Genomic DNA, 18,103 nt, shown 5'->3' on the forward strand with positions numbered 1-18,103 from the left:
GAGAGAGAGCGGTGTGTGTGTGTGTGTGTGAGTGAGTGAGAGAGAGAGAGAGAGAGAGAGAGAGAGAGAGTGTGTGAACAGGTGTGTGTGTGTGAGCATGTGTGTGTGTAAGTTAATCTGCTTTCTTCACTGCTCAAGACAAATTTCTCCTTATGGAGACAAAGAAAGAAATTAAATGAATTTACACTGCCGTCAGTGCTCAGATTAGAAATTCAGTGATGTTTTCCCCCCATTTACATTTAACCTCTACCCATCTATTGTCATGAGGAATGCAAAACAACAAATGCACATCATAAACCACATCTACAAAAGAAAAAAAGAAAGAAAAAGTACAACAGCCCCAAAATGCATTTGCACATTAAATATGTGACTCATTCATCAGAACAAGTGTTTTGATGTGCGTCTCAAATGCTGCAGGAGATTCTCTCTTCACTAGTGTCGTTTTTACTCATTTTTGCTCCGCGTCTCTGAATCAGCAGGTGTTTTAGTCAGGTTTTTATCCAACACAATGCTATTCACACATTTTAAGCGTGATTTTGCTGGTAAAAAAAAAGATTTGCTGGCTGCATACACATATTTAAGTAATGCAGGAGTTCAGGTTTGCAGGTTGTTTGCACTCCGGCACAGCTTGCATAGTTTATTCTTAACTCCTCCTCCTGATAAACAGAATCAGAGATAATACAAGCACACTATGGTGAATCTCCTTAAAACCCTCTGGTGCTCCTCGGTCGAAAATGTTGTTCACCGACGAGCTACGCAAAAAAAAAAATCACACGAATATGAACGTGGTTTGGCGCTGCTCGTCAGTGAACAACGGCTCTGTGTAGTTAATGCTGCTCCATGTGAAAGCACGCAGGTGATGGAGATTTACCGCTGATTACAGAACCGGCTTTCTGACAAGATGCGCATTAAATATCGCATGCGATTAATCGTGCAGCCCTAGAATGAAATCAATGTACCTTATGTTTAGGGGACTCAAATTTTAGGGAATTTTATAGTACTAATATTTTTGTAATATGGCTTGTAGTGTGGCTATTTTTAGGACTATTTAAACTTTGTGAAGCATGCCCTCGATCTGATTTTTTCTTGTGTTCACAGTACTTTTGTACCATTCTGAAAAAAACTAAACATAAAATGTTTACGTTATGCAGCACCAGATGATTAACGCGAGGAAAAAAAGTGCATGCAATCTTGGTTTGCATGTTCTCATAAATATGACAGCAGATAAAAACACAAGACAATTACAGCGTTGCATTTGATTATATTCCCTGTATTTGTTCTGACAGTGCTAGATTCATGTTGAAGAGAATGCACTCATGTTTAGAGATGAACTGAGCAAACTCTGTACAATTCTTAAATCTGGAATAGTTTATTTTAAATGGCTCTGCCTCACAGACTCCCGGCCTCGAGCACAACCTGCAGTGACTGGTGTTGTACCTGCAGAATGGCCTCTATGAGAGTGATGGTTTTCCCGGTGCCAGGAGGCCCGAACAGAACGTATGGCGTGGGACGACACTCTCCACTCAGGATCCGCTTGACCGCCTCTTTCTGCGCCGGATTCAGCTGAGCGTTGAAGAACTGGCCAGGGTTTGGGATGTGCTTCGCCGTCATTGTCAAATCTGAAACGGCACACATGCATCTGAAATCACACGGTGTCCGATTCAAAAGGAAATACAGCTGCAGCAATTTTGGGGCTAATGGCCAAAGAGCCACACTGGAAAGACAACGGTTCAGCTGAGCTAACACAGCACAGGTAAAGAAGCACAGACTGTTTTCTGGACATATTTCTGTGTGCAACCGTGCGGAGAGACATCGCGGAAGTTTATCGCTAAATGAGGAGCTCCTTCTCCAATCTGGAACTGGTTTGTTCAGGGCTGTACAGTGCGACAAAAATCAGTCCGAGCGATGAATAAATGTACTACAGTAGCACTTGTGCAATACAGTTTTGCGTGTGTATGAGCCCGTTTACACACCTGTCGTCACAAAGATAATATTTTTTGACATGCTCTTTCTCCAAATTAACTTCGTAACATCAGTCGAGTGTTTGAAATAACTTCATGATCCGATGTGGTTTCAAATCACAGAATGAGGCAGAGATCATAATATTTTATAGTATTATATATACAGTGATAAAGGCTATGTCGATTAGTACTGCATTATTAACATACTTCATCCTTATAAAACTACCCAAGACTGCTTGAAGAACACAGATAAACCATATATTGTCACAATCGTATGTTTATTGTCTTTAAGTTTCCTCAGTTCAAATTTCTCTATCTGCGTTTTATTCAGCTTCAGGGATAACTGGATACATTTGTCCATATTAGGGATTTCCTGGAGCGCAGTGTTGCCAATTTTCAGGGGAAGTTGCTAAAGGAAGGCTGATTTGTTGCTAAATGATGTTTTATGATGCATTTTTAATTACGCATTGTATTTTGTGTTTATGGATAACAGATAATGTCCTGGAGAATTACTAGAACCTTTTCCATTTTTCTAGATCATTTTCTTACAGTGTACTAACTGATCAACAATCGCAGTTACAAGCTACTAACAAAGTGAATAATAAATTAACAATTATTAAATTACTAAATTATTTTATTATTATTAAACTATTGCAAATAGCAGCTAACTCAATTCACGTGATGTGTGTACTAAATGCTAGGCATCTTTGGATTCCTCTTTCGGTGTAATTTAAATGGTAAATGTTCCTTTTTATAATTTGAGTCACTTATCAAATGTTGCTAAGAAGTTGCCGAATAAATTTTCAAAATAGCTACATTTGTTGCTAGGTGCTTTTGGAAGAAAAAGTTGCTAGAGTAGTCTGAGTTGTTCAAAGTTGGCAACACTGCTGGAGTGTCATTAAAATTTCTCTATCTGCGTTTTATTCAGTGATAACTGGATGCCTTTGTGCATATTAGGGATTTCCTGGAGCATCTTCAGTGCTATTACTTCTGTGATGCATGCGTGTAGTTTCTGTGCAAGAGCGCCCTCTGGCTTCCAGTATGAATTAAACAGCCATTACATTACGTGTGTACTCAGAAATGCTCACAACACCCTATTTTGGGTAAAAATAGGAAAGAAAATACTGTTCTCTAAAGAAACTCTTTAGTCTCTTAGTGGATGCATAAGATTCCCTGAATTATCGTAATTGATATCGTTATCGCAATAAATAGCAGAAATTGTGATATATTTTTAAGCCCCTATCGCCCATCACTAGCCTAATCGTTTTTGTTGTTTTTTAATCCAGTCACCTGGTTTAGTTTGTGTGGCCACAGACACCATCTCTGCAGTCAGTGTCGATGAGCCGTCTGTTTTTTGGGTCGCTTCGTTCTCCTGATGACAGAATCAGAACACAGACTCGTCAAACACATGATTGTTTACTACAGACTCTGATGAATTAATGATCACGGGGTCACCTCCTCTTGAAGATGTCGGTCCTCTTCCCTCCACTCTCCGCTCCACTGAGGCGGCTGCAGCAAGAGCATGCTGGGAAACAAAACTCAACCCAGACAACACAACACATCTGAACTACTGCGTCTCCATACAAACCAACTCAAAACTTCCTTCATTTGTGACCCGTTCTGGCAAAATGAGTGTGAACGTGCACGGGCTAATTTTGAGCTATGGGGGAAAAAAAAGTTAAAAATGGCGATTTTAGTCCAATTTGAGGTTTTCACAAAAATGCAGAACGTCTTTACAACCACATCAAGACGTTTTAGACACCTCAGTCAAGTCATGAAGTTACCAAAAAGGCGATTAAAGTGAGCAGCAGCACTGTCTGCCTCATCTAACACCCGATCGATTCAACTCCTCAGCTCATTAGAGAGACTTGAGGACCTGAAGTGGGTCAGAAAATGTATAGAAATGTGAGAAAATAAAAATACAATGCATGGCAGATCTGTGCCACGTCTCTTAAAACAGCCCAAAAAGCTAATAACCAGCTGCTGTGATGTCTGTTCATCAAACAACAAAAGAAAAAAAGGGGAAATCAATTACTTTTGTAGCTTTAAGGATACATCTACAGTATATTTGATTTAAAATGTTGTGTTTGATGACTCTTGATATCTCTCAATTATACTGTAATGTTGAGTGGCTAGTCAACGGGTAAATATTAGTGAAAAACTATTTCATAGAGACACCAGTAGTATTGGTATCAGTGAACACAGATAAACCATATATTGTCACAATCGTATGTTTATTGTCTTTAAGTTTCCTCAGTTCAAATTTCTCTATCTGCGTTTTATTCAGCTTCAGGGATAACTGGATACATTTGTCCATATTAGGGATTTCCTGGAGCGCAGTGTTGCCAATTTTCAGGGGAAGTTGCTAAAGGAAGGCTGATTTGTTGCTAAATGATGTTTTATGATGCATTTTTAATTACGCATTGTATTTTGTGTTTATGGATAACAGATAATGTCCTGGAGAATTACTAGAACCTTTTCCATTTTTCTAGATCATTTTCTTACAGTGTACTAACTGATCAACAATCGCAGTTACAAGCTACTAACAAAGTGAATAATAAATTAACAATTATTAAATTACTAAATTATTTTATTATTATTAAACTATTGCAAATAGCAGCTAACTCAATTCACGTGATGTGTGTACTAAATGCTAGGCATCTTTGGATTCCTCTTTCGGTGTAATTTAAATGGTAAATGTTCCTTTTTATAATTTGAGTCACTTATCAAATGTTGCTAAGAAGTTGCCGAATAAATTTTCAAAATAGCTACATTTGTTGCTAGGTGCTTTTGGAAGAAAAAGTTGCTAGAGTAGTCTGAGTTGTTCAAAGTTGGCAACACTGCTGGAGTGTCATTAAAATTTCTCTATCTGCGTTTTATTCAGTGATAACTGGATGCCTTTGTGCATATTAGGGATTTCCTGGAGCATCTTCAGTGCTATTACTTCTGTGATGCATGCGTGTAGTTTCTGTGCAAGAGCGCCCTCTGGCTTCCAGTATGAATTAAACAGCCATTACATTACGTGTGTACTCAGAAATGCTCACAACACCCTATTTTGGGTAAAAATAGGAAAGAAAATACTGTTCTCTAAAGAAACTCTTTAGTCTCTTAGTGGATGCATAAGATTCCCTGAATTATCGTAATTGATATCGTTATCGCAATAAATAGCAGAAATTGTGATATATTTTTAAGCCCCTATCGCCCATCACTAGCCTAATCGTTTTTGTTGTTTTTTAATCCAGTCACCTGGTTTAGTTTGTGTGGCCACAGACACCATCTCTGCAGTCAGTGTCGATGAGCCGTCTGTTTTTTGGGTCGCTTCGTTCTCCTGATGACAGAATCAGAACACAGACCCGTCAAACACATGATCGTTTACTACAGACTCTGATGAATTAATGATCACGGGGTCACCTCCTCTTGAAGATGTCGGTCCTCTTCCCTCCACTCTCCGCTCCACTGAGGCGGCTGCAGCAAGAGCATGCTGGGAAACAAAACTCAACCCAGACAACACAACACATCTGAACTACTGCGTCTCCATACAAACCAACTCAAAACTTCCTTCATTTGTGACCCGTTCTGGCAAAATGAGTGTGAACGTGCACGGGCTAATTTTGAGCTATGGGGGAAAAAAAAGTTAAAAATGGCGATTTTAGTCCAATTTGAGGTTTTCACAAAAATGCAGAACGTCTTTACAACCACATCAAGACGTTTTAGACACCTCAGTCAAGTCATGAAGTTACCAAAAAGGCGATTAAAGTGAGCAGCAGCACTGTCTGCCTCATCTAACACCCGATCGATTCAACTCCTCAGCTCATTAGAGAGACTTGAGGACCTGAAGTGGGTCAGAAAATGTATAGAAATGTGAGAAAATAAAAATACAATGCATGGCAGATCTGTGCCACGTCTCTTAAAACAGCCCAAAAAGCTAATAACCAGCTGCTGTGATGTCTGTTCATCAAACAACAAAAGAAAAAAAGGGGAAATCAATTACTTTTGTAGCTTTAAGGATACATCTACAGTATATTTGATTTAAAATGTTGTGTTTGATGACTCTTGATATCTCTCAATTATACTGTAATGTTGAGTGGCTAGTCAACGGGTAAATATTAGTGAAAAACTATTTCATAGAGACACCAGTAGTATTGGTATCAGTGATACTGGCCTTCAGTCATAAAAGAAAAAAAAAGATGCCATTATACAAATATTAAAAATATACTGTCTTTGTTGTTTCTACATTAATTTTAGGATTGAATGTGAAATTGCAATAAAAATTAATTATAAACATTTTAATGTTAGGTGGAATTAATCGCGATTAATTTCAGAAAAAAAATGTGATTAATTATTTTTTATAGATTGACAACACTTATTTTTACATTTGATGCTTTTGTTTAGTGAAATGAAAAAAGTAATATACTACACTCGTTTCCTTTTATTTGTTTGCATCTGCTCTTATTTATCGATGAAATAAAACCAGCTATATTGTGATTATTAATATAGCAATGGTTATTAAGAACAGAACTGGATGAAAAGATGCAACGTTGCAGGTGATTTTGCTTTGGAACCTTCAGAAAACTAACTTGATTTCTCTCAGAACTGACTTTGCTGACTATATTGACTTCAAATGAGTGTAGCTTTCATCCGATTCCAACTCGTACATCATTTTGAAGGGTAAAAACTCATTTTTGAAAATGCGTCACAATGAACATTTCGCCAGCACAGGACACATTTTCTATTTAAGCGTTTTCTTAAATGTCATGGTGACCTATTTCTATGTTTGCTGTCATTTATAGCATACATTTAACCAATGCATATTTGTATTTATTTTTATAAAAAATAAAAAAACAATTGGAAAGATCAAACGCTTCAACATACGACCATCGTTTATCCATTTACATCTATTAGCAACTGTAATTTTAGATTAGTTATGATAATTCACTTCTGTACAAAGTGTTGTCTTACTGTTGTCTCCGAAGTGTTTGCTCTGCTCCAGAGCGCAGTGGCACCTCCTCATGGTCAGCCTGGACAGAACGGGTGATTCCTGTGAGACTTCTGGTCTAATCATGAAAAACGAAGGCTTTATGAAGCTGAAGCAAGCAGCGCACCTGTTGAAGGAGAACTCCACGTCCAGAGGTTCTCCGAGGTAGTTCTTCTGAAAATCAGCGTTCACTCGTAAACTCACGTCCTCGTCGCTGATCTGCGAGAGCCGATGCACAGAACATGTGACTGACAGCTGTCAATCAATCACACAACAAGGCTTCCACATAACGTCCAACACAAGACGACATTCATAAAGGTCTGCAACAACCCACTGGTAGAGGGCTTCTGCAGGCTTTATTAAAGTAAATTAACCACCTTTTTAAGAGCAAGAGAAGAAAATTAAGCAATAAACTGAATGGAACACAATGTCAAGTTGTACTAGCAAAGTTTCAAAGTGTGAAAATACGACTCCCAACAATCTTCATTACTTTTCAATTCATTAGATTGTTACTATATCTTCTGATTACATAGCAAAAAAAAGATGCTCTTCCTCAGTATTTGTCTTGTTTTCCAGTGCAAATGACTAAAAATTCTAAAAATCAAGATATTAAGAAGCAAAATGACTTAAACGGGTAAAAACAATTCTCAAAATGAAGTACATCATAAACCAGAACAGATTTCTGTTTCGTTCTAAAACAAGCTTTCATTCCTCATTGACAGATATTCTTGTTTTAAGCATAAACTCACTTCATTTTGTTCAGTTTCTTTGAAAACAAGACTTTATATATTCATGGCACATGCAAAGCATGCAATAACTGGGGCAACTTTAACATGTGAAAGGATGCTATGACAAAGTTATCGCTTTCCTTATTCAAATTGATTATTTTTTTCATGAATATATGAATGACCTGAAGAATGAAAGCTGTATCATACACTTGAAAAATTACAAGCTATATCACCGCTTATCGGCACTAGGGGTGTGACAACACACCTATCTCACGAGACGAGACAAAATACAGATACTAGCTTCACTAGAACCAGACAATATCTTAATTCTATTTTTATGAAATTTTCAAATGACAAAATATTTGTCTTTTAATTACAAAAATTAAAACAATGCAGTTGTATTTTGAAATATTTTAACTAATCTATGGCTGTAACTAATGATTATTTTGGTAATCAAGTAATCTACTGATTATTTTGATAATTGAGTAATCTGATATTTTTTAGTAACAAACAGACCCAAGTGAAACCAGGCTTTAGTATGACGATTTATATATAAACTAACGATGAGGCAATAATAATTGGCTCAAATAAAGCATCAAAACCAAGTAATTAAATGGTTTTATTGAACAACACTGATAAAATACATAATGTAATATGCCTATACATAATATGAACATAACCTTAAGTACACTATGTGTTATAACAAACACCTGCAGAGGGCGCCAGACGTTTCACTTTCACTTTACTGCTATGTTTAAATCCATTTAATTTTAATATTTGGCCTTATGCAAACTCAGAAACATTTATTTTGAAATCGCGATGTACAATAATGGCATATTTAGAAATAGGTTGATGTATTCTCCTGTGTTAGCAATGGTTTATAAATGATTTACGTTACAAATCTAGTGAGATTATGCTCACGGTTTTCTCAGATGAACGTTAAGCAACTCAAATTCACAGCAAATGCAGAGGAAGAGTTCAGCCTTTAGTCTTTACTGGTAAGAGATCGAGATCGTGTGTGAACAGGACCTTTTCAAAGATGACGTGATTACTCCGAGCGGAGATCCGGCACGGTGCCGGAGAACTTTAAGCCCTGTTGTTATGACTTCACTTTATTAAACGTAAAGAAACTAAATTATCTACAAGAAATGATCATGCTACCTCCATGACGTAAGAGATGTACTCAATAACGGTTCCTCCACTACAAGGCTTCTTCAGAAGAACTTTATCACCTACAGGAGGGAAAAAACAACACAAACACCATCAATTCTCGCACAAAAGATGCAATTATTTTCTCTTTTCCTGGTTATGGATCAGCAATGTTAACAGCTGTTCCTCCTTTAAAGGAATAGTGCGAACATGATTTTCCCCCTCATGTTATTCTCACCCAGTATTGTTTTTTACTATCAGTGATTAAGCTGTATTTCTGTTTCAGTATTTGTCATGCTACTTTTTTGGGTGAACTACTCTTTTAATATTTTTTGTTTTGTAAATGCATATACATTAAATAGTAAAGGTGTAGATAGGGTTGGGTATCAATTATTGGCGTTTTAACAAAAAATACAGGAGTTATTTATTGGCCAAGTGTGCATAACATACAAGGAATTTTTCTGAGGCATCCCACACATTAAAAAAATAAATAAAAATACCACAGCAAAAACAACTCGACTAATATGAATTTCAAACATTAAATTATTAAAAGACAAGCAAACAGTCAGTAATAAACTAGGAAAAAACTAATTAATTAGCAACAGCATAAATAAATACAACTGAACTAATTTCAGGTACAGAAATTGAAACCAAGAATCCTCATCGAAGGTCAGTAAATGATTTTCTTTTGTTCTTTGATTATCATTAATGACAAGCAGCACATGTTTATTGGGCTGCTGTCTCTTTAACACCGAACACATACAGATCTAAATAAAGTAATAAGCCCCAAGAAGCAGTGAATTTATAACAGCTAGGGGGCGTTGTTAGGCGGAGTTACTGCTTTTATAAAACGGTTATTCCATATACGTAGCAAGGTTTCACAAAATAAAACAGAGCAAATAAAGTGTAATGATATTAATAAACACAGTATTCTTCCACCAAACAATGTAGCTCCTCAGAAACAGTTGTGGTTGCTACAAAGTGGTTGCCGAGCAACACACAAACGTAAACAAAGGTGTGTGTTACTTTGTAGCGTCATTTACAACAGCTTCGAACGCGACTCAGCCAATCAGAATCAAGCTCCGGAACTCTCCGCTTTATAAAATACTGTACGTGTGCGTTTTCTTTCTCATTCGTTTGTGTTTACTTAAGACAAAAACCGCTGTGTTTATGATGATATACTGATGCATTTTCGTGCATACTGGTCGGTAAATGTGAAAGAAGTGGAAATGCACGGAACGGTTCGAGAACGGACACAAACCGGGAATCCGCACCAGGACCGCCGTTCAGTGCGCTGCACGCAAACAGTGCGCAAATTAATCCCGTTCCTCATTTAAAATCACATTAAAATGCGAACGCAGGAATCATTATGTGGAATCGAAATGCACGTGTCTTATCAAAATCTGGAACCAGTTCAGAAATGGACCAGGTTCTCGATACCTAACCCTAGATTATAAGAGAGCGTCCTGACCGATGAAGAGGCTCGGCCGGCCCTCGGCGAGGCCTGGCACCTCCAGGTGCAGATACACGGCTCCTTTCCTGAGGATGGCGCCGGTGAGACTGAACTCTCGGATCTCCCTCTCGGCCTGCAGCTCCTCCAGCCACAGCAGAGCCGAGAAACGCGGCAGCATCCACGACAGGCTCAAGGGCTGCGGAAACACACCACAACAGCTCTTATTAAAAGGTGATGCGTGTCAGTTAATGCATTCAACCAATCCTGTGAGTTTCATGGTTTGGAGAAAGAACAAAATAAATAAATAAATAAAAGGGTGGAACAGGGAAAAAAAACGCATGCTTTTTCTTGTAAAAGACGAGATAACTCGTCAATGGCGGGGAAAGAGTTACCATATATATGGTATCTTTTTTTATGCATTAAACCAATTTTTTACTGACAAAATGCAATCAGACAGAAAATTTAGGCATCACATCATTGCCCCATATGTCAATGATTACCAGTTTTTTTATAATAAATTTGTATTGTATCATAAAAAAAAAAAATGAAAACAGCCAACACAGAATTTATAAACAAGATATTTCAAAGAGTCCCATTATTAGTAAAAAAGATAAAAAGTTTATAAATGCTTCAATTGTATTAAGTTTTATTAATCCAATTTATTATTAATGCTTTTTGATTGTTAAAGTTCAATTAAACCATTAAAACAGAAACCTTAAAAATAAACAGAATTTGGAAAAATAAAACTGATTTCCAATTACATTTTTGTTACACGTAATACAGATGTGTTCAATTGTACACATTTCATGATTTAAATTAATTAGACATGCTTTCAGATTACTGAAATTTAAATTTAAAGTGCCCCTATTATGGGTAATGAAAGGTTCATATTTTGGTTTTGGGCGTCCCCAACAACAGGTTGACAAGCATGCAAGGTCAAAAACACTTTCATTGTCTTGTAATGTGCATTTATTTTCATCCTTATTTGCGGAACGACTCCTAAACGATTTGCTCAACGATTAATTTTTCCAAACGCCTGCTTTGCGTGACGCTAATCTGCGGTGATTGGTCCGACTGGATCATGCCTGATAAAGCGGCGTTTGTGAGCGCAGTGCTGCTTCTGTACAGCGTTACCAGGGAAACGGCTATTACTACTGCTCTAAAAGCGGCATCTAGTGGCAAAAATGAATTTGCATTTCAAGTTTTCCCGGGTCTGCGCCGGGCAATATGCTAATGTTTCATGCTGACGTCCGGCTTGGGACTCGTTTCAATGATTCGGAGTCGACTCTTTCTTTTGAGAGACAATAACTTTATACACAGTGCACTTTCAGATTTAAAACTTTGCAGGATGTTTCCATTCACTTAGAGCTGTGTTACACACTGCATGAAAGGTCATTTTCAAAAATCCATAATAGGGGCACTTTAACCATTAAACGGAACCCAGAAAAGTCAAAACTGAGTTTGTGAGAAAATCAAACTGATTTCATCCCTACAATGAGCAATGAGCGTCATGAATCCGCATGTGTGAGATGCAGCAGAGAAGCGCATTACCTCCGCCAGAGCCGGCTGTGCGATCAGAACGTCCTTCTGACCTTCCACACAATCTCTGAGAGCCTGAGGAACGCCGTAGTTCCCCAAGAAGTTTGGAAGATGCCGCCGTGCAAGTCTGTCGAAAACCAGTGACGAGACCATTACAGCACAGATTTCACAAGATATCGGTCAATGACACTCAGGATCCGTCGCACTTACCTTCATCTTTAGCATTAGATCTTTCTGTCTTTGAACAAAACCAATGCTAGAGGATGGTGGATTCATTCTTATTCTCACAACCATTAAAGAACACTGACAAACTCACTTACATTTAGGGTTGCAAAGGGGTGGAAAATTTCCGGAAACTCTCCAAAAATCCTAGAATGTTTCCTAAATTTACTGGAAATTTTCCACCTTTTAGCAATCCTACTTATTACACTTTTAAATTTTTTAATGAAAGTTTTAAGTATGGAACCGCATATGACATGACAAAAATATATTTATTGTGGCCATGAATTAAAAATGAATTCTCAAAACTTAATTCATTCCCTTGTTTTATTAAACTGTGGCCATGTTATTCTTTCATTTCGATTTAATTAAAATGAGGCTACAATGTGGCCATAAACATGAATTTCCTAATTTGTGGCCACAAATATATTTTTGTCTGCATCTCATTAATGAAATACACAAAGTACGTTCAGAGGGATGCACACTTGCAATGCACTGGTGTTAGTATGTTTCTGGCTTTAAAACAGAGTTGCAACTAATATCTGGTGACTGAACCAATCAAAAACACAAACACGGACACAACAGCGCTGACAGGAAAGGAAAAGCACCTGAGGCCAGAATCAGTGATATATGTGTGTGTGGCCTCACCTGATGGGGGCCGGCGGGGCCGTGACCGTGAGCACCTGCAGGGGCTGCTGCTGCTGCGGCGGAGCTGTTAGAGCGGAGTACGGGACGCTGGGTTTGAGCAGACTCTCCTCCGCGCTGCTCACAGACACCTCCAGACGCCTCCCGATGGTGAAGGAGGAGAAGTGCAGGAGCAGCAGCTCGGCGGAGCGACCCAGAGTCCTGCAGCAAAGCACACGCACAGTCACCATAATCTTCAGCAATGAGCACGACACACAAACACAGTGTCGCTGCACTTCAGAGATGCAAACAGGTGAGATCAGGGGCATGGAATTTATTTTAAAGATATCTGTTTCAATATAAAATACATAAATATAACATTTTGAATACAGAAATATTAAATGATTTAAATAACTGAAATTATACACTAAAAATGAAATGAAAAAAATGAAATCCGCCAGCAGGTGGCGGCATGTCACTGATTTTATCATTGAATCATTAATTCAACCGATTCGTTCAAACGGCTGAATAATTCAGGAATGAAGCAAGTCTTTATGAACTGATGGAAATCTGTCGTTGCGACGGAACAATTTAAACCCGGTCATCTTATTGCAACATTTTACAAGAATCAAGATTGAATATATTTGGTGAAAATCCCATGTTATTAAAGACGAAGTGGTATGCAGGCTATTTAAGACCATATTGGCTGATGCTGACCTAAAATGCTAAATGTTTGCCCTTTTTAGAGATTTAGTTTTTGAAGTAAAGAGTAAAGAAAATACTAGGGATAGGATTTTTTTGGCCGATACCGATATTAACAAACAACTATTGGCCGATTCCGATACCAATACCGGTCAATTGCATAAAGCAGGACTTAAAAAAATATATAAAATAATAAAAAAAATTGGTAGCAAGGATGTGTTAAATTGATAAAAAGTGATAGAAATATTTTCTAACAATACAAGTCTTAACTGTTTTGAATAAATGCTGTTCTTTTTAACTTTTTATTAATCAAAGTCTTGAAAAAAGGATAAAAAAAACTAATAAAAAATTCCAACATTGACAGTAAATAAGCATATTGATAATAAATCTGTATGATTTCTGAAGATCATGTGACACTGAAGACTGGAGTAATGATGCTGAAAATACAGCTGCGCATCACAGAAATACATTACAGTTTAACGGTTTGTTTTTTTTTAAACAGAAAACTGTTGTTTTAAATTGTAATAATATTACTTTTTTCTCTATTTTTGATCAAATAAATGCAGCCTTAAGCAAAAGACACTTCTTTTAAAACATAAAATCCCGGAGTGTAATGAGTGAATAGCCCTCACCTGGCCTGACAGCAGACGGTCACAGACGCTCTCTCCCCCGGCTTCATCTCCAGCATCTGCACCGACTCTTCATCAGCTGGGCCTCCTGCAGGCGTGCTGTTCTTCACAGACACAGACCTGAGGCAGAACTGCTGAGCCGAGTCCCATCCGGCAAACTCACAGCATTTCAGCCGCTGGCGCTCAGAGCCGCTGTTTCTGAGTCGAGCACCACAGAACGAGAGAGAAGCAACACATGCATCAGGAGCCAGCAAACAGCTTCAGGGCCGCATGCATCCCGTGATGCGGAAAACACGGACGGAGTCCAGCCATAAAAATGGAATTTACTGTATAAGGGTTAGGAATGTCACGGAATTTGTCAAACTTTGAATGAATTAATCAGAAGTAGATCATTGCACTAGGGCTGGGAAAATAAACCGATGCATCGTGAATCGAGAAATGATTCCGCATCGATTCTGAGATTTTCCGAATGCATCACGATTCTCTCTCGAGTCTCTCGAGTCGATTCTGAGCTTGGTTTTGAACAGTTTTCCAATTCCTTACACACACTTGAACCTAAAATAACCATTCATAACATTTGAAAAGGTTGAAGCGATTTACAAAAGTGTTCGATTCTGCATCGATTTATCATCCCAGCATTATTTTTGAATGTAATGATAAAATGCGCCGTCTACAGCCTGCTGTTTTTTCCTCTCAAAACGCAATTTAATACGAGTCAGCCTAGCGGTTTATTAACCAAGCAGTAAAAAAATACTTTAATGTCTTTAAAGCGTTGACAGTTTTTCCTTTCGTTTAACAGGCCTGCATTTGGCCGAGATCTAGAAAAGATAATGGCTATGATTGGTTATGACTAACGCAAGATTTTTTTTCTCATTTACACCACAAAATTTCAAATGCATAAATAATTGTATAATTAATTCATGTTTTAAATATTTTTGTTAAAATGTTGGGAAAAACGCAATACTTTTAAATATGAAACCAAACCACCAGTAGATGACGGTAAATGACGGTTTTAATGAGCGAGTCGTTTATCCAAACGGCTGATTCATTCAGAATCGAGGCGTCAGTCTTTACGAAAGGGTTACTGAATCATTGACTCACTTGATTCGTTCAAAAATGTGGATTCATTCAGTATTGAAACAACGCTGTGTTGCTCGGAGACACAAAACAGTCAATATTGTATTACGAATTGCAAACTTAGGTATGATGATGGTCACAGACACACTTTTTTAGCTTCAGACTTCCGGTAGGAGGAGATCAAACAGGTTTGATACTTTCAGATGATTTTAAAACACTTTCTTTTCATTTGTCACGCGTCTCCTAGCAACAGCGCGCATTGTTTCTGTGTGAGTTTGTTGTGATCGGAACAACTTTAAAGTCTACTAGTACACCATTTACAAAGTCGGTAAGTGTATGATGCCTAGGGTTTTAAAAATCGGTTTAGATTTTAAAAGCTATGCCGTGTATTCCAGACTTAAGGTGTGCATGTGTGAACTCACTGGATCCAGATCTGCAGCTCCTTGCGGTTTCCCAGTAATAGAGACCCAAAGTGGCTTTCCCGGCTGACCTGGAGCCCACCCTTATTCTCCAGCAATCTCTGCACCTCATCGTCTGGCATATTCAGCTCCGAGGCGTTTCCACTGTCAGAAACACACAAATACTGTAAACACTGAGAGTGCAAGCAGTCACTTATAAAGCTGCCTCGACCGATACAGCAAACACAATAGTTCACCGTTCTCATTGTAAATCAGTCTGTCCATGTAGAATAAGTCAGATTTTATTAAGGCTATCAAATTAAAACTCACATTTTAAATATGCAACAAACCCATCAAGATGTTTGTAACTTCCATAATCAATAATAACGCTTCCTCCAGTGAAAAAGTGCATCTGCTGTTGTCTCTCACATCAAAATCCAGCCACATGTTAGTTTAGAGCTGTTTAAACGCTGCTTGATCTGAGCAGATTTCTCTCCTGATTCACACCAGAACACTGACTCACTGGAGGAAGCGTTATTATAGACTCAATGTATTTGAGTTAAAAGCATCTTAATGCTGGATTAGTTTCAGCTTTTGTCTTCTCCAGATGTTAACTGATGGACGAGTGCTGTGGATTATTGTGATGTTTTTATCAGCTCTCGTTCTGACGGCACCCATTCACTTGCAGAGGCACTGATGCAATGCTACATTCCTCCAGATCTGTTGTTACACAGTAACTGAGTGTCACCTGTGCTGGACGGGCGTCATACACAGAGCTCTCCAGCTGTACAGCGACTGACTGCTCTCCACCACCACCACATTCACCACATCCCCCCGAGCGGGTCTGAAGCCCGGCGGCACGATCAGAGAGTCCAGACTGAAGAACACGCTGTCCTCCACAACACCGCTGCGGCCGTGCAGGACGCTCACGCTCACCTGACACACACAGCACACTTTACAGCCACTGGTCAGTTAGGAAAGAGCTAGGGCTGGCCCGTATGGCCAAAAAACTGTCACCATGGTTCTTTTCTTCACATCAGTCGATATCGATAACGGTCACGATAAAGGTCACATTTTTATTTCTTCCCAGTTTAAAGGCTGATTTTTGCTCCGATGTGAAAGTTGTACAAACCAGACGGTTAATTGTGGTTTTAAACTATTCTTTATGATCAGAACACGACAAACACTTCACGTTTTTGAATTCTTTTCACTTTTCCAGTCATTTTTCCTTAACAAAATAAGTATCTTAATAAAAGAAAATAACTTCTTAGTTTTGCATGTTCTAATGAGTATTTTATAAAGAGGAGAGTTCCGGTCCTTGATTCTGATTGGAATTGTGTTGCCTGATAATATTAATAATAATAATAATAATATACCATTCTCTTAGAAACACACATCTGATAGTAGCTTGAGTTAGGAAGCAGATGTAGATGTATGTTCATTATCAAAATCAGTAATATCTGTAAAAATTGTAGCAACCTCACTTTCATATTGTGAACTTTAATCGTTCTGACTGTTTGAGGGTTTTTTGGTTTTTTTTAACCATTGGTCTTCCATAGTAGCATACATTTAGATCATGATAATCACAGTTAAGACCACAAATATAGCACCTCAATACCATGGTAAAGATGTAATACAGAAAGTTGCTAAAGGAAATCTTTCGTTCCGCCTTTGCCTCGAACTCTTGTTATCATATATCGATGAAATTTATACCGCGCGATAATTATCATTATCGATTTATGGGCCAGCCCTAGAGGAGGTCTGATTTAGACTGATTGGCACAGGTCAGGACATCGCTGAGAGCTGACCGTGACTGACCCCATCCATGCGCCGGTATCGCAGAGGAGAAACCGCTCGAGCCTGACTGCTCCATTCAGACGGACAGACGAAATACTGCGCCAGAACCCAGTCGCCCTTCACCGGCTCGAACCCTGAAACACACACACACTCGGTTAAACACAGCACACAGCTTGCTCACCTTGTAAAAGGTCTGTGTCATAGATTTCAGTTTTTCCTCTGTTACATAAACTAGCATCATGCAAAGTCAGAAAAGCCACCAAATTTAAAAAGAATGCTCCAAAACTCAATATATGAATTGCCCCGGTGTGCATTTGTTTTTTGCGCTTATAATAACATAATATAGTTAAGAAATATCACATGAGCACTAATTTTCAGAATATTTTTCAAATATAGATTGCACGTGATTTTATACACCAGATCAATTAACAATTAGGTTAATTATATTAATTGACAACTTTTTAGTGTTCCATTTCAGCAACAAAAATAGTTTCAAACGGCAGAACGGTTGCATTTGGCAGCAACCAAGAATGCTATTTTGTTTTTGAACGATTCAGTGTTTTTGATTGAATCGGGTGAGTCGATGATTCAATGACTCATTCATAAAGACAGCGGTCACTTGCTTGTTCACGATTATGAATGAATTAGTTTAAACAAATCAGTTGAATTAATGACTCTGATTCACTTCTGGCTTGCTGGTGGGTAATATATAATATTATCATTTCATATTTCTATAGTCACAATTTTATTTAAAACGATTAATCTTATTACATTATTTATGCATTTATATATTTATTGCATATATAATAATATGCATATTCATTTGCCGTGTGAATGCATTTTGATAAATGG

General features: G+C 38.0%; 1 protein-coding gene across 1 annotated transcript in view; it reads right to left on the reverse strand.

The window, feature by feature from the left end:
- Window positions 1-18,103, reverse strand: part of mov10l1 (Mov10 like RNA helicase 1) — a 34,562-nt gene that overhangs the window by 11,400 nt on the left and 5,059 nt on the right. The window contains exons 4-16 of the mRNA XM_016257723.1: window positions 17,273-17,385; window positions 16,203-16,390; window positions 15,479-15,619; window positions 13,983-14,177; window positions 12,673-12,870; window positions 11,818-11,932; window positions 10,285-10,462; window positions 8,826-8,896; window positions 7,064-7,155; window positions 6,921-6,979; window positions 5,373-5,455; window positions 5,208-5,289; window positions 1,438-1,619 (exon numbers count right to left, since the gene is read on the reverse strand). Of these exons, the coding sequence (XP_016113209.1) occupies window positions 1,438-1,619; window positions 5,208-5,289; window positions 5,373-5,455; window positions 6,921-6,979; window positions 7,064-7,155; window positions 8,826-8,896; window positions 10,285-10,462; window positions 11,818-11,932; window positions 12,673-12,870; window positions 13,983-14,177; window positions 15,479-15,619; window positions 16,203-16,390; window positions 17,273-17,385 (1,697 nt within the window). The remainder of the gene's footprint in view (window positions 1-1,437; window positions 1,620-5,207; window positions 5,290-5,372; window positions 5,456-6,920; window positions 6,980-7,063; window positions 7,156-8,825; window positions 8,897-10,284; window positions 10,463-11,817; window positions 11,933-12,672; window positions 12,871-13,982; window positions 14,178-15,478; window positions 15,620-16,202; window positions 16,391-17,272; window positions 17,386-18,103) is intronic.

Source organism: Sinocyclocheilus grahami, unplaced genomic scaffold, assembly GCF_001515645.1.
Source record: "Sinocyclocheilus grahami isolate Dianchi unplaced genomic scaffold, SAMN03320097.WGS_v1.1 scaffold1590.1, whole genome shotgun sequence".
Lineage (NCBI taxonomy): Eukaryota > Metazoa > Chordata > Actinopteri > Cypriniformes > Cyprinidae > Sinocyclocheilus > Sinocyclocheilus grahami.